The sequence below is a fragment of the Rhinatrema bivittatum genome, chromosome 8, assembly GCF_901001135.1.
Source record: "Rhinatrema bivittatum chromosome 8, aRhiBiv1.1, whole genome shotgun sequence".
NCBI lineage: Eukaryota > Metazoa > Chordata > Amphibia > Gymnophiona > Rhinatrematidae > Rhinatrema > Rhinatrema bivittatum.
This window is the reverse complement of record NC_042622.1, coordinates 156792887-156810626: the sequence shown is the minus strand read 5'-3', so window position 1 is coordinate 156810626 and position 17740 is coordinate 156792887. Positions and strand designations below refer to the sequence as shown.

The 17740-nt window shown below is 42.5% G+C and overlaps 1 protein-coding gene across 3 annotated transcripts in view; it reads right to left on the bottom strand.

Annotated features, from left to right (window-relative positions):
• Positions 1 to 17740, bottom strand: part of LOC115096694 (discoidin domain-containing receptor 2-like) — a 262959-nt gene that overhangs the window by 120408 nt on the left and 124811 nt on the right. For all 3 annotated transcript variants that reach the window (XM_029611691.1, XM_029611692.1, XM_029611693.1), the window contains exon 2: positions 17472 to 17612. In XM_029611691.1, the coding sequence (XP_029467551.1) occupies positions 17472 to 17535 (64 nt within the window). In that variant the 5' untranslated portion in view covers positions 17536 to 17612. The remainder of the gene's footprint in view (positions 1 to 17471; positions 17613 to 17740) is intronic.

Below are 17740 nucleotides of genomic sequence, written 5' to 3'. Positions count from 1 at the left end.
TATGAGCCTTTATTTGCAACTATCTGGGGTCTTTCCTCCCTATTTTATATCCCCTACCAATTTATTTAGTCTGGTCATTGTAGTGACCATTGCTACCCTGGGACTGTACACCAGAGTTCCTTCCAGAACGCTGCAAACATGAGCTCTAAATCTGGCCACTAGGTGCCATCATTGCACAACAACAGACTCCCTCCCCACAGGGGACTCGAACGCTGTTTATATTTAGCTTAGTTTAGTTTATTGAATTTTGATTGTCTTTCTTTACACAAATCAAAGCGATTTACAAATAAATAGAAAATACAGGTAAAATATAAAACAACATACAAATAATAATAAAACATCAAAAAACAAAGCCAAAGTAAATTATGCTCAATTTGTTTTTATTAAGTGATATACAGAGTAGCATGCACGAAGGCCACAATCAGAGAAAAATGAGTTGCAAACTATATCAAGAGATGTGTCGCAACCAAAAACTAAAACATACGATCACTTGTTTGTTAAAGAGCAGGCACCACCCCTCTCCCCCCGAAGCACTACAGCCATGCGCAGAAGAGCAGAGCCCAGGGTGCAGTGACCCTTTGCACCACCAGGGTCCACAAGCATACCAATGTGAATGACGAAGGCTGCGGCAGTTTATCCTCTGCTAGTTCAAACCACATTCCTCCCCCTCCTTGACTCCCTCCCACCACCCCACCCCCCTAGAGATCCAATCCCAAAAGAGACATGTCCGGTTTCTGCAAACAGAAATGAGTATGAGCCATTCAGGTCACCCCTGGGTGTCAAGTCCTTAACTTTTAAGCATCAAACTTCTGGCTTTGTGTGGTAATGTTTGTAGACAGGGTTCCCAAGTCTGTAGAAAGAAACGACGAGTCCTAGGTGAACTTCTGGATGACAGGTTCTCCATCTGCATCAGCCGATGAAAATGGATTCGCCAAATCCAAAACGAGGGTGCCACCGCATCCCGCCAGTGAATTAGGATAACCTTTTTTCCCCACCAATCCAGCTTTCTTTAGAAGAGTGCGTGAGCCTCCCTCTGGCACCAGATATCGGGTAATACATTGAAACAACCATAAATAAGGTGACATCGGTAGTCGAATTCCAGCCAAGGTTTCTAGATAACTGACAATCTTATGCCAATAATGAGAAATGGTACAACAGGCCCAAAATGCATGAGACAGGGTTCCCACCGATACCTGGCAGCGCAGACATTTATCAGTGGAGGCAAGTCCAGCGTGAAACGCAATATGTGGAGATATATAAGCCCTCTGCAAGAATTTTAAGTGCATTTCCCTAAAGTACATATTGCTAGTTATCGGGAGCACACTCCTTACACTAAAAGAAAAAATAATTTGCGTCAGTGAGAAAACCCCATCTCGGTTCCAGCGGTCCACCGACACCTGATCGGTATCCTTGGGAAGCCCGCATGTTAGCCTGCGATAATAAACTGAGAGAGTGGGAATTTTCAGATGATCAAATTGAAAAAACTCATCTAAGACTTTAAACGCTGCCAGATGTTGGGCGGGGGGATCCAATGAGTTTATATAATGACGGAGCTGCATATAACCAAACATATGCATCTCCTATAGCCCATACAGCTCCTGTAAGTAATCAAAGGTTAATATCGAGCAGGCAGCATCCAAAACATAGCCTAAATACAGAATTCCTTTACTCTTTCAAGTCCGAAAACAAGTAGTGGTGGAACCAGGAGAGAGGTCCAAATTCCCCCTTAGAGATAGTGAATAGGAACATACTCTGGGAACTCCCAAACGTTTAGTAAGATGTATCCACGTCATCTGGAGAGGGGATAAAAGTGGATGTGATGCTAAAGTGGGTGGAAGTTTCGCCCTCAGGCTCATGAGAACGTAATTCAGGGCCAAAGGGGATATCAAGGTGCACTCAGCCAGAAGGTTAACAAAGGGAGATTTCCCCAAAAGCCATCCCCTGACCAAGCAGAGATAAGCTGCTGTCCCATACCTGCTATCCGGTATCCCTATTCCCCCCTTGGCCTCAGGGAAGTTTCAACCATTTCAAGGGCATTCTAGCTTTTTTTCCCTTCCATATAAATTGTCGTAATAATTGATCTATATGGGAAAGAGCTCTCGAGAATAACAATAAAGGGATGTTCTGTAGCACATGCAACAAATCCAAACCAATGTACTGGTATATACTATAAAGCACCTTATTACCGGCAAACGTTTGTTAGACCCTCTATTCACGAGTAGGCATAAATCAATCCGTCTCGTTTATCATAAGAGGTCTCATTACTTTAATTTTCAATCTCATATATTTTTACTTTTTCAAATATATCTTTAAAAACAGTCCTGACAAAAATTCATAGGGAAAACTCCCAACTAATAAATCCAAACGGTGATATTTATGCAGATACTTATCCACGATGAATAGGTCCCAAACGTCCCGACATGGCCATGTTTCAGACCGAAGTCCTGCTTCAGGGGAAATGCTGGAAGATGGAATCCAATGAAATCCAGCTCGCGTCCAGAAAAGGATATGCACGTATTACACCGCGTTCTTTGATGATTCTTTCTGTTGAATTGGATTCCATCTTCCAGCGTTTCCCCTGAAGCAGGACTTCGGTCCGAAACATGGCCATGTCGGGACGTTTGGGACCTATTCATCGTGGATAAGTATCTGCATAAATATCACCGTTTGGATTTATTAGTTGGGAGTTTTCCCTATGAATTTTTGTCAGGACTGTTTTTAAAGATATATTTGAAAAAGTAAAAATATATGAGATTGAAAATTAAAGTAATGAGACCTCTTATGATAAACGAGACGGATTGATTTATGCCTACTCGTGAATAGAGGGTCTAACAAAAGTTTGCCGGTAATAAGGTGCTTTATAGTATATACCAGTACATTGGTTTGGATTTGTAGTTGTTTACAAAGTTGTGTACTGGAATACACGGGTGGTGTGAGTGGGTGTTTGTGTGATTGATACTGTCGCACATGCAGCCATTTGGGTAGAATCACCATTTTAAATAAATTAATCCTCCCTCCCACAGATAACGGCAAATCTCGCCAGATTTTTAATTTATCTTGAGTAACTTGTATCAATGGGGGAACATCGAGAGTATAAATGGCATTTATATCAGTGGTTAAGTAAATCTCCAAATATTTAATAGAGCCTCGGGCCCACTTCAATGGAAAAGGTCGTCCCCCCCCAGTGCTCCCGAAGGGCCTCTGGGTGTGCCAGCGCTTCAGACCTGTCCCACTTGATGCGCATACCCAAGAGAGCTTCATATACTTGAAAAAGAGTGAGAAACGCGGATAAAGACCTACGGGGAAATGTAAGAAAGAGCAGCACATTGTCCGCGAAAGCCGTGTATTTGAAAATTTCTGTGTGTCCTCCCCCTTGGAATTGGATACCCCTAATGGTCGGTGTGGCTTGGATGGCTAATAATAATGGTTCCAAGGTCAATACAAAGAGTAAGGGAGATAGCGGGCACCCTTGCCGCGTCCCTCTGCCCACCAAAAAGGAATCAGTCAGCCCTCTGTATGATATAAAAGTTCAATAGCTTTATAGAAAAGACCACTAAACCCCATTAACTGTAAAACATGATACATGTAGCTCCTTTCTACCCAGTTGAAGGCCTTTTCCGCATCCAGACTAACCACCAGATAAGGATCCTCAACCCTACTGCAGAGAGCCATTGCTATAGCCACTTGTCGAATGTTCCGGAAGGCATAGCGTTGTTTAACAAATCCCACCTGTCCCGGTTTAATCAAGAGAGGTAAAACATTCCCCAACCGATCTGCAAGAATTTTGGCCAGTATTTTATTATATACATTCAGCAACGATATGGGACAATATGATGCCGGCAATAGGGGGTCTTTCCCAGGTTTGGGGATAATAGTCACATAGGCCTGATTCCCTCCCTCCGGAAATGCTCCCTGACTAATTAAGGAATGGTAAATCTTAGGAAGGAATTTAGAGAGGGGCTCTGTAAGGCATTTATAAAATTCCGAGCTGTACCCATCTGGGCCCAGTGCTTTCAATTTGTGCATATGGTGAATAACCCGTGTTACTTCCTCATCGGAGATGGGTTCATTCAAATAGCGACTAAATTCCAATGTTAAGGAGGGGAGCTGGATCCGCTCTCCAAACGCATCCCATTTAGTATCATCCCAGCCCTCTGACTGATAAAGATTAGAGTAATAAGTGTGAAATAATTGCATAATTCCTTCAGTATCAGTCACAATGTGATTCTGAGTGTTTTTAATGGTATGGACATAGTGGGACCCTCTAGCTGATTTAATTAATTTAGCTATCAATTTACCAGATTTCTGACCAAATTGGAATAACTTATACTGGTAGTAGAGAAGACTTTTTTTTGTGCACTGGTGGATTAAGGAGTTAATGGCTGTTTGCAGAGAAAGAAACTGTTCCCTATGGCCGGGAGAGTGACAACGTATGAGGTCCTGTTTAGCTTTTTGGAGTTGTGAACTCAAAGTGAGCAGCTGCTTATCTAAGGATTTTTTCCTATGTGCCACAAAGGAGATAATATCTCCTCTGAGTACGGCCTTGGCTGTATTCCAAAATAGAATAGGATCCTCCTTATGTTGAGCATTCAAGGACTCAAATTCAGCCCTTCTCTCCTTTAAATAAGTTTTGAAAATTGGTATCCTCAGCTAAAAAATATGGGTATTTCCAATGAAAAGTAGTGTGTCTCAACAGGGGATTGGTCAGTTCCAGCCAGATAGGCACGTGATCGGAAATTACCACATCTCCAATGCCAGAGTCCACTATCTTAAAGAAGCTATTAGTGCTTAATAAAAAATAATCGAGCCTGGCATGTGTTGCATGCGCCCGGGAAACATGAGTAAATGTCTTCTCCAAGGGGTGCAATGTGCGCCAAACATCTACAAGATGTAATGCTTTCTCTAGGAACTGGATCCCTTTGCTAGGCACAACCTTGATTTTAGCTGATGAAGACCGATCCCAGTCAGGGTCTTTGACGGCATTAAAATCTTTCCCCACAATTACCATATCATCTATGTAAGGAAGAAGTAAGGCATGTAACTCTTTAAAAAAGGAGGCCTGATACACATTAGAAGCGTATACATTGCATAAAATAAGGGGAGCATGGTTATATTCAGCCACTAGAATTAAATATCTACCTTTCGGATCTTTAATTTCGTTCAGTATCTTAATGGGAAAGGACCGTCTGATCAAAATAGCTACCCCAGCTGCTTTAGTACTGGTTGAGGAAAAGTATACCGAGCCCACCCATCTCTGACTTAACTTACCATGTTCTAAATCAGTTAAATGAGTTTCTTGTAGAAAGGCCACATCGGCTGATTTTTTATTTAGGGCCTGCAAGATCTTAGAGCGTTTAATACGGGGGTTGATGCCTCCAACATTCCAAGAGAAAATGTAAGCATTGCGACTCCTCATACGGATGTTCTGAATGTGATTTTACAAAAACTTGCAAGAACCTCTTGAAGAGGAGGTGGCCTCCCAGCTGGACCACCTCCTCTATACCACTGAAAGGGGTAACCCGAATTGGCCCATCTGTAGTAGCACAAAAAACGGTTTTGGATCTCTTCCCCCCTCCCCTTGCTGTTCTCACCCTTTTCCCCACATACCCCCCAATTCCCATAATAACCACACCCCACAATTCACCATCCTATAACTAACAGGTGGAGATTACTCCGATACAGTGCCCAACCCTCCTCCCCAACCCCATCCTCGCAAGGCAAGCAAGTAAAAGAGAATGAATGCGCCTGACAAGGAGCTTGTAAGTTGACAGTACAGACAGTATCCAATAAAGTAACAGCTTGATATCCCAGCGCAATTATTTCATATCATTGCTCTCCTCCTTGAATTAAAGTCAGCTGGCCGAAGCCAGGTTTTTCACCAGTGCTTTCTAATTTTCAGTCCTGGTTTATTCCAAAGTCCCAACAAGTCCAAATGAGAAAGTAGCAATATACCACCTAGGAGTTAGGACATTAAAAAATGTGTTCTGTATGGGAATCCTGCCGTGCCTCGCGTTTTAAACTGTAAATCCCTAAACCGCGGGTACACATGGTCCATGTCCATAGAAAAGTGAGGAAAGGAATCAAGGCAAAAGGAATAAAAAAAGAAAATAAAAACAGCAATTAAATGAAGGTCGGGTTATTAGCCCAGCCCTGAAACACTGTCTATATAGGGCGGTGTACTCCCAAATATCATTTGAGGCCGTGCAGCACCATATCCCAGCTTCAAAAAAATCAGCAAACAGGATTCAAGTGCCAGAGCTGCCCCCGGAGGAAAGCGCTTGAATATATTGTTTAACGGTCGCGGCGTTGGTGAACCAGTGGACGCCAGCTTCAGTCTGGACCCTCATCTTGGCAGGATAGACCAGGGCCGCCCGAATGCCTTTCTCAAAGAGCTGTACACAATAGGGCGCCAAAGCTCGGCGTTGCATTGAAACTGCTGCGGAGAAGTCCTGAAGTATTAGGACTGGGTGATTTTCATATTTTATCTTGGACCCCTGCCTTAGCGAGCGTATAATCGCAGCCTTGTGAGCATAGTTCATGATCTTCATGATAACTACGCGAAGTTTTTCATTATCGGCACGCTTTGGGCCTAAATGGTGGGCCCTCTCCATGCGAAATGGGCCAGACAGCCCAGTAAGTTTTAGCGCCATAGGTAACCACTCCTCAATTAGATTAGGAAGATTACTTTCAGCTAGGCTTTCTGGCAATCCCACCAACCTGAGATTAGATCGCCTTGAGCAGTTCTCTAGTTGTCAATCATGAGCGCTTGCTTTTCTAAGACTGCTTTAAGCTCTTTTATGTCAGCTTGAGCCACGTGGAGGCCATCTTGGTTTCCAGAGACCCGCGTCTCTAACTCCGAGAATTGGTCAATAGATGCAATGCCGTGTTTAGTTCCTGTAGCTGCTCTGATTTTTTTTTAGCTCCACCGTGTACGCAGCAAGAACCGCTGCTGTCAGTTCAGCTGTGGAGCCTGAGGCAATTGCGCCTGCTTCCGCCATTCCGACCACGTCTTCCGGGGTTGATTTAGGCATTCGGGCCTTGCCCCGCTCCTTCTCTTTCTTGCCCACCCTGGCCGCCATCAGGGGCAGATGTTCCAAAAAGGTAATAAACTTGCCAGCAGTTCCCAATGAAAAAGAAGACTGGCGCTAGCCGCAGGATGGGGTGGGATAGCAAGAGGTTAGGCTCCGCGACAAGAGATCACATCCTCTCTTGTGATCTCTTCAAGCCAAAGTAAATTAATTTATTACAGTTGCAAGTATCACAGGAATATACACAGGGAGTGGAAAACCTAAGCTAGGAATCAAACCCAGGTTCCTCTGTATGTCAATACACAGCACTACCAATGAGCCTCCGGGCCAGCATGTATTCTGGCTGTGTTGCAGAGCAGTTCTGATATTGGACAGATAAATGTTGAGCTAGAATGATAGAAGAGTGTGCACTCTTGCCAACTAATCACACACATCTCTGCTAGTCCTCAATCCTCTGAAAAACTTTGATGCTAGATATTAAAACTGGATACAATGTCATTCTTTTTACAGGAGCCATACCAGGAAGGAAGTGCAAGAGAAAAGGCTGTATCAAGTCCTGCTCCACCAGTAATCAGCAAGAAGAGTCTTCCCTCTAGAACCTTTCCATCTTAATACAGTACATATGTGTGTAGAGATGACAACTGACAATTTTGAAAATTAACTCCTCCTTTCTCCTTTTTAATTGTGCTACTCTTGGTGTCTTACTTTTTCAGAGAAACTCTGATAAAATGTGGTTCACTTTTTTTTTTTTAATTAATAAACCAGCCAAAACCAGAGTATATTTCCACCAACTGTCTGACTAAATTTGCCCAGGCAAGTCATTCATTACCAGCACAAGAGTCTGTGATGAAGGTATTCAGGGGGCATGGTTAAACTTCAGCCAGTGAACGCTGATATTTAGTGTCATCGAGCTAAAAAGTTAGCCAGTTAAGTCTGAACAGAAAAATACCTGTCCTAAAGTTACCTGGAAATATTCAGTGGGAACACTTATCTGGTTATATTCCACTGATTATTCAGGTAATGTTATCCAGGTTACTTTCTCACTCAACAGTCCGCTGAATACCAACCTCTGTAGGATCAATTTTCAATTTAGCAGTTAGGTAGGTTCCTCTGAAAAACGTTTGGGGATGATCTGCTAAGTTTAGCCACTGGTATTCTCTTTAGGGGGGATAAAGGTAGCTGCTGAAAAAGTGGGAGGCCCCAGAACCAAGATTTGCTTGTTGTAGGGAAGTTAGGAGCCTAACCTTAGCAAAAGGATAGCAGGCTTTAATTTAACCATTTATCCCTGGGCATTGGAACTGGTCATTCATCTCCCATTTCCAAACCTTCCATGTAGATCGGCTCTTTCTGGGGCCCTGATCTCTCTATCTGATCTCCAAAAAGTATTGAGCTCCCCTTTCACCCACTAACCAATCCATGAAAAGTGTCAGTTCCAATAGGCAATGCCATTTAGCATCCCCCTTCTGCCAGTGAAGATGAAGATGCTCCAAAGTTACCTACCTGTTAGACCATTTGATCTTATGCCCAAAAATCATCAAATACACATTAATTAGCTCTAATAACTTTAGGATGGACTTATCTAACTCCATTAGTAAACCTAGATCATCCACATCCAATGACAATTTACAATTGACAACATCAATTTTAAACCCATTTCTATTGAGTATAAAAGCACGTGCCAAGAGATTATTGACCAAGAGTTCAGTCTATGCCCATAATGATAGAATGCTCATCAAACCCAAACTATCTTAGGATACGAAAAAAAAAAATCCCATTCAATCCTGTTACAGGCCTTTTCAGCATCTAGGGAGACAGCTAAAGAATTGGATGGGCTGGTTGGAAGAGTCTGCCTAAAGTTATGGAAGAACGTTGCAACATCAGTTGCATATTACCCTTTTTGGATACCTGCCTGATCAATAGGAACAATTTTCCTAATATTCTAGTTGGTTTCTGGGTTAGTATTTTTGAGATAGGGCTATAATTTTCAGCATACATCATATCTTTTCAAGGCTTTCCAAGTACTGTGATCATTGCTTCCAAAAAGATTCCTATGTTCTACCCAAAGTTATACATTCCTGAAAAGTTTGTCTTGAGTTTCAGAGCCAACTGTGTAACAAAAGTTGGATAAAACTACAGGCAATCATCCATCCCAGTAAATGTATGCGAGGCAAATGCTTTTATAGCTGATTGCATTTCCTCATCCAGTAGTTCTCTCTCTTCTAATAACAGGCAGATCAAGCAACTTATAAACATAAACAAATAAATCAAAACAAACTCTCCTCTTTGAATTTACTTTCTAAGTTGCATGTACATAATGCAACAGATCCCTGAGGCACTGCACTGTTTACCCTTTTCCGCTGAGAATATTGACCATTTAATCCTACTCTCTGTTTCCTGCCTTTTAGCCAGTTTATAATACACGAAAGGACACCACCTCCTATCCCATGATTTTTTAGTTTCCTTAGAAGCCTCCTATGAGGAACTTTGTCAAATGCCTTCGGAAAATCCAAATACACTATATCTAATGGCTCACCTTTATCCACATGTTTATTAACCCCTTCAAAAAAATGAAGCAGATTTGTGAGGCAAGACTTCCCTAGGGTAAATCTATGTTTACTGTGTTCCATTAAACCATGTCTTTCTATATGCTCTGTGATTTTGATCTTTAGAGTAGTTTCCACTATTTTTCCTGGCACTAAAATCAAGCTCACTAGTCTATACATTCCTGGATCGCCCCTGGAGCCCTTTTTAAATATTGGGGTTACATTGCCCACCTTCCAGTCTTCAGATACAATGGATGATTTTAATGATAGGTTACAAATAGTAACTAATAGATCTGAAATTTCATTTTTGAGTTCTTTCAGAACCCTGGGGTGCATACCATTCAGTCCAGATGATTTGCTACTCTTTTAGTTTGTCAATCTGGCCTACTACATCTTCCAGGTTCAAAGTGATTTGGTTCAGTTCATCTGAATCATCACCCTTGAAAATCATCTCCGGAACCAGTACCTCTCCAACATCCTCATTAGTAAACTCAGAAGCAAAGAATTCATTTAGTCTTTCTGCAATGGCCTTACCTTCCCTAAGAGCCCCTTTAACCCTTCGGTCATCTAACAGTCCAACCAACTCCCTCAAAGATTTCTTGCTTTGCATATAATTTTAAAAGGTTTTTATTATGAGTTTTTGCCTCTACGGCCAACTCATTTTAAATTCTCTCTTAGCCTGCCTTATCAATGTTTTACTCTTAACTTGACAATGCTCATGCTTTTTCCTATTTTCTTCAGATGGATTCTTCTTCCAATTTCTGAAGGATGTTTTTTTGGCTAAAATAGCCTCTTTCACCTCACCTTTTAACCATTCTGGTAATCATTTGTCCTTCCTCCTACCTTTCTTAATGCACGGAATACATCTAGACTGCACTCCTTACTACTACCTGCACTATCCACCTTTTCTTTAATACTATACCTACTATTCATGCAGGGAGGTAAAAACAAACCCATCTAAATTTAATATACACCAAGTCCACAGATGTTATTTCTCCTTTAGTAAGAAAATGTCCAACAGTCCAGTGCCGTAATAAGCCTGACATATGCATATGCCAAATTTTTTTAATGAATTTCTCACTGGATTGTACCTTTAAAGTTCTCTTTGTAGGGATATGTTAACTTTAAGGTCAGATAGAGTGTGTCCTGGAAGGTTGAAATGTTCTCCTACTGGTTTCTGAATATTGCCATGTCTAATGTCAGATTTTGACAATTTATTCTTTTCCTTGGCAATTGACCTGTTTGTCCTATATAGACAGGAGACTGCATAGTTCCATCTGGTATTTTCCACTGGGTTCTGAGGGCAGTGGCTTGTAACATGTTATGTTGGAGAGTTGTCTGTTTGCTTCTCGTGTATAGTCCAATCTATTCATGACAACCACAACTCCTCCTTCGTCAGCTTCTTTGATAATGGTGCCTGGATTGTTTCCGAGGCTGTGGCTGTCTGCTTTTAGCCTCATCAACTAACTTTCTTTTCTTTCTTTCTTTTTTAACCATCATCTTGCTTTATGAAATACCTCAAGTCTCTTGTCCTGTATGTTTGTCTCACTAGATTATAAGCTCTATTAAGCAAGAACTGTCTTTTTTGTGTGTTTCTTTAGCGCTGTATATGTTGTAGTAGTAGTAGTAATAGTGGATGGCTTCCTCATTCTATGCAGCTGTTGAGACTGTCGCTGACTGATGTCTCCACTACGCCCACCTTACCTCTTTGGCGACTCCCTCTTTGCCTGTTGGAAGTTTGGCTGCCGCAGCATCATCGTGTCATTCTTCTCCGGCGTCCCCGGACCGGCTAGACGCTGCACATTGCCATGTTTCCCAGCAGCCTAGGGGCACGCGCACGCGGTGCAGCTCCGACTCAAGTACCAGCAGTGGCCCAAACCTCAGGGGCGTCCCCCTGAGGTGACGTCATCTTCACCAGATATTTAAGGTCTCTGAAATCGCTAACGAATTGAGTTAGCAAAGACTAGGATAAGGGCTTTCCTCCAGGTATTGGCGGATGGGATTCGCTCTCCGCATACCTTGCTACTCTGCCTCCTCAGATTTACCAGGGGTACCCGTTCCTCAGGGGCCTCGCTTTCTCTTTTGCTTTTCAGATCGCAGTCTGAACTAGTACTGCTCCTCGAGGGCCCACGTTCCCGGACTTGCTACTGAATACTACTTCTGCCAGGAAGTCATTGCTGCCTACAACACCAGTGAGTTACCATCTCTCTCTCAGAGCATTCCCTGGAACCAGGTACTCGCTCCTCGAGGGCCTACTTCATTCCAGCCCCTGGGCTTCTAAGAAACTATTGTGTGAGTGTTACCATCAAGGTTCTGTTTCTGAACTCTGCATACCCTGCCTACTCACTATATTCAGTTTCTCTACAGCTCAGTTATCCAGGATCGCTGTTCCAGTATCTGAGGGACTACAGCCCAGCCGGGCACTTCCAGCTCACTACTGCCACCTCTGGTGGTTCCATATACTGTTTAATAAAAGAACTAGTGTGTGTCTGTCTCCATACTCTGAGCCTGACTGGTGGTCCCTCTCGGGATCTTCCCCCGGGGGCGTGGTCATCTGCCACTGGCCCAAGGATCCACCCACAACTACCACGAACACTAACAGCAGCTGAGACTATGGTGCAAGCAGTGCTGTTTATCTCCTCAGATTGGGCACACTATAAAAAGCATTCTATGTAAAAATCATGTACAGTGTTACATGCATCTGGAGATATCCATTGGGAGTTTCTGTTTTTGGGTTCTGAGTAGGTGGAGATGGTGTGTCAGCATCTTGTTCCATATATATCTGAGTGCTACATGGACTCCATCCTCACACCATATATCACCAACACTCCTAGCTACTTTCAGGACACACTGATTTCCCGAGGAAGAGCCATTCTATTGGCCTCCTCGCAGACAGCACCACTTTGGCAACTATGGCAAAGCACTTTCACCAACATCCCCTTCAAGAATGGACTACAAAGAAATAGCACAGCTATTAAACTAGATGATGGGGAAAGCCAACAGAAGTGCATGGTTCAGAATGATGTATCTTTGAAGGATACTAAGAGAACAAGGAAATTAGGGCATCTTAGTAAACAGGTTGCAATAAATGCCAAAGTGGACCAGGTGCCTTTAAGTAAAGAGCACAAAGATTCCAAATTACCCTTGTCAACTGATAAGCAAGTTGTTAATATAAGCAAAAAATAAGATGGGAGTGTTACAATGATTGGCAGTGAATGAAACTGTTGATATAATTGGCATCTCAGAAACCTAGTGGAAGGATAACCAATGGGACACAGTGATACCAGGATACAAATTATATCGAAAGGATAGGATGGATCAAATTGGTGGAGGGGGTAGCACTATATGTGAAAGAGGGTGTTGAGTCAAACAGGATGAAAATTCTGCAGGAAACAAAATGCAATGCTGAATCTTTAAAGACAGAAATTCAAGGTGAAAAGGAGAATAAAATAGCAGTGGGGATGTATTACCATCCACCTGGTCAAAATGAACTAACAGAAAATAAAATTCTAAAAGAAATTAGGGCAGCTAACAAAATCAGCAGCACAATATTAATGGGTGATTTCAATTACCCCAGTATTGACTGGGTGAATGTTACATCAGGACATTCTAGAAAGGTAAAGTTCCTAGAAGAAATAAATGACTGCTTCATGGAGCAGCTGTTATAAGAACCAAGAAGAGGAGAAACTATTTTAGACCTAGTCCTTAGTGGAACATAGGATTTGGTGTGAGAGATAATAGGGTTTGAGCCACTTGGCAATAGTGATCACAACATTATCAAATTTGACTTAATAACTAGAGGGAACGCAAAAAAAGAAATTAATGCAATAGCATTTAACTTTCAAAAAGCTGACTATGATAAATGAGGAAAATGGTTAGGAAAAAACTGAAAGAAGCAACTGCAACGGTTAAGAGTTTAGACCAGGCATGGACATTGTTTAAAAGTACCATCTTGGAAGCCCAGACAGATGTATTCCATGCATTAGAAAAGGTAGAAGAACGTCTAGACAACTACCGGCATGGTTGAAAGGTGAGGTATGAGAGGATAAAATAGCTAAAAGAAAATCTTTCAAGCAATGGAAAAGGGATCTGAATGAAGAAAGCTGGAAACAGCATAAGCTCTGGCAAGTCAGATATAAAACATTGATAAGGAAGGCAAAGAGAGAATTTGAAAAGAAGGTTGCCGTGGAAACAAAAACTCATAATAAAAACTTTTTCAGGTACATTCAAGGTAAAAAGCCGGAGAGAGCGTCAGTTGGACCGTTAGATGATCAAGATGTAAAAGGGGCACTTAGGTATGACAAAGCTATAGCAGGTAGACTAAATAAATTCTTTGCTTCGTTATTCACTGAGGAAAATGGAAGAGAGATACCGATGCCAGAAAAGATATTCAAAGGTGATGATTCAAAAGAAATGAAACAAATCTTAGTAAACCTCAAAGATTTACTAGGGAAATTGAAACTAAAGAGTACAAAATCACCTGGACCAAATGATACAAATACCAGAGTGCTGAAAGAATTAATAAATTAAATTGTGGACCTCCTATTGGAAATTTGTAAACTATTATTAACATCATGTATGGTATCTGAAGACTGGACGGTTTCCAATGTAATGCCAATTTTTAAAAATGGATTAAAGGATGATTCAGGAAAACAGTCCAGTGAGTCTGACATCTGTGCAAGCCAAAATGGCACAAACTGTCATAAAAAACAAAATTGCTGAACATATAGATCAGATATAGTTTAATGGGACAGAGCCAACATGGATTTAGTCAAAGGAAGTCTTGTCTCACCAATTTGCTACATTTTTTCAAAGAGTAAATAAACTTATGGATAAAGGTGAGCCAGATGTGGCAGTGTATCTGGATTTCCCGAACAAAATCCCTCATGAGAGACTTCTTAGGAAATAAAAATGTCATGGATAGGGGGCAGTGTCCTATTGTGGATTGCCAACTGGTCAAAAGATAGAAAACAGAGAGAGAGCTAAATGATACATTTTCCCAATGAAGAAAGGTGAATAGTGGAGTGCCCCAGAGATCTGTTCTGGGACCACTGCTTTTTAATATACTTAGAAATTACCAGAAAATGGGAACAAGTGAGGTGATCAAATTTGCTGATTACACAAAATTATTCAAAGCTGTTAAATCACAAAATGATTGTGAGAAATTGCAAGAGGACCTTGGGAGACTTGGTATGCAAATAGCAAATGAAATTTAATGTGGACAAGTGCAAAGTGATGTATTTAGGGAAGAGTAACCCAAATTATAGCTACACAATGCAAGGTTCCACATTAGGAGTCACCATTCAGAAAAAGGATCTAGGTGCCATTGTTGAAATCTTCTGCTCAGTGTGCAACAGCAGGCAAGAAAGCCAACTGGTCAAAACTACGTTTATAATGCCAACTGGTCAGAACTACGTTTATAACGCCTACATTTGTTGCGGTCTGCACCGCTTCCCCTCTCTTCCCAGTGACCGGCGCCTACCTCCATGTCAGGAAACGCCGCACTCCGCGGTCTCCAGGTCCCAGGGATGCGCATAGGCCCATGTGGCATCCGCCATTTCCTTGTCTCTCTCGCAGTGGCCTCGCGCGCGGGAGTACGGCCACTTTGTGCGTCCAGAACCCGGAAGTCTGGCTCCGCCCGCGCTGATGACGTCACTCTCCACCCAGATATAACCGGCGCCCGGACCTTTCCTCATCGCCTTGCAACGAGGTTCACTACAGTCCTGTAGCTCTGAGTTGCGTGTCTACTTGCCGTGTTCCTGCCTGCTGCCTGCCTTGACTTCGGTTCATCCTGACTACGCTCTGCCTGCTGCCTGTCTTGACTTCGGTTCGTCCTGACTACGCTCTGCCTGCTGCCTGCCTTGACTTCGGTTCGTCCTGACTACTCTCTGCCAGCTGCCTGCCTCGACTTCAGCTCGTCTCTGTTCCTGCGGCAGCTTCCAGTCCAGCGTCCTCCTGGTTCCTGCGGACTCCGCTCCAGGTTCTACTTGCATCCACCTACGCCTGCTCTATAGACTCTCTCTCGCTGGTACTCAAGTCCCAAGGTGCTAGAACCCTACGGGCTCCTCCTGGGAGGGTTCTGGGTACCCGGGTGAAGATCTTGCACTGGACTCTATCCTCTCTGGGCTGCTCAGTTCTCTGTTGCTGGACTCTCTCGCTGGTACTCAAGTCCCAAGGTGCCAGAACCCTACGGGCTCCTCCTGGGGGGTCCTGTGTACCCGGGTGAAGGCCTTGTACCAGACTCTATTACTATTGGACTTCCTAGCTCTCTGAGTCTTGGCTCCGCCTCCCAACCTACCCCGCCCCTCGTAGTAGGTTGGCCCAAGGGTCCACTATTCTACCGCAGAACCTGGCTGCAACAACATTAACTATGTTAACAATCGCATCAACCTTCTGAACACAATGTTAAACATCGAAACTTTGTAAACCATTGTGATGGCAATAACCGAACGACGGTATATAAAACTCGATAAATAAATAAATAAATAAAAGAAAGAAAGAAAGCAAATAGAATGCTAGCATCTATTAGGAAAGGAATGGAGAATAAAACAGAGAATATCATAATGCCTCTGTATTGCTAAATGGTGTGACCTCATCTTGAGTAGGGTGTGCAGTTCTGGTCACCACATTTCAAGAAAGATATAGCAGAATTCGAAAAGGTACAGAGAAGGGCAAACAAGATGATAAAGGGGATGGAACAATTCCCCTAAGAGGAAAGGTTAAAGAGGTAAGGGCTCTTCAGCTTGGAGGCTGAGGGGGAGATATGATGGAGGAATGGAACGAGTAAACTTTAATCAATTTACCCATTCAAAAAGTACAGTGAATAGCAGACACACAATGAAATTACAAGGTAATACATTTAAAGCTAATAATATTTTTTACTCCACACATAATTAAGCTCTGGAATTTGTTGCCAGAGGATGCGGTGTAACCACATTTAAAAATGGTTTGGACAAGTTCCTGGAGGAAAGGCGTAACCCATTATAGAGAAGGAGTTGCAGAAATTCACTGCTTATTCTTGGGATAAGCAGCATAGAGAGTCTATCTACCCCTTGGGATCCTGCCAGGTACTTGTGATGTGGATTGGCCACTGTTGGAAACAAGATACTGGGCTTGATGGACCCTTGGTCTGAGCCAGTATGGCAAGTCTTGTTCTTATGGAGTATCATCCCAGATGCCACCACAGGTGACTTGGCCAACAAATTCTGCCACTTTGATCTCGCACACAGGTTTGAAGAAGACGTGTATCTGCAAGTGAATGCACTGCTTACATTTTCATGGTTGTGGATGCCGCTTTCTCAACTCCTACCTAAAATATATTGATGACATCACCATCTGGACCCACGGACTTGAAGCCCTTAAGGATTTCCACCAGGAATTGAACACCCTACCATCAACCTCAGCTTAGAACAAACTGTAAAGCAAGTCCACATTCTGCATACTACTGTCCAATTTCATGAGGGTCACAAAAGAACTACATTTTACTAGAAACCCACAAACTATCATACATACCTACATGCCTCCAGCTTCCTCCTACCCCCTACCAGCCAAGCCCTGCAGTACACATCTGTCCCTATAATCCACTACTTTAACAATTATAACATTCAAAATCAAAACGTACTCCGTGATATACCACCATACAAGACAAAACATCACTGTGAAAAACTCAATTGTCTGGAAAAAATATTTTTTTGAAAAATAGATAATTTAATAATGTAACCCTTCCACTGCCCAGAGGGTATGCTTCCTCTTAGCTAAATATTTTACTTTTTTTTTTTTTTGTGGTAACATTTTTAATAGCAAAATATATTCTTCCTTCACCCACTGACCAGGATTCAGTTAGCAACCCTAGCTAAACTGAACCCACCTCCCCTCACTGCTGTCATTTGCACTTTCTTACCAAGATTCACTTCTGCGCAGAATTTTTCGGTGACGAGAGCTAATAGCAGCAAGCGGCAGAACATGGTGGGTGAGCAGGAAACAGCAAGAATTTGTCCGTTTGGTGCGAATCCTCAGCAGCAAGCGCTCACCACCTACATTTCTAGAGAACAAGAGAAGAAAATGTGTCAGTTCCCTCCCAGGGCTCATAGCAGAAGTGTTCAAAACCTCTGTCAGATTAAAATGCACAATTCTGTAACACTTCACTACATTTTTTTTCTGACCTGACCA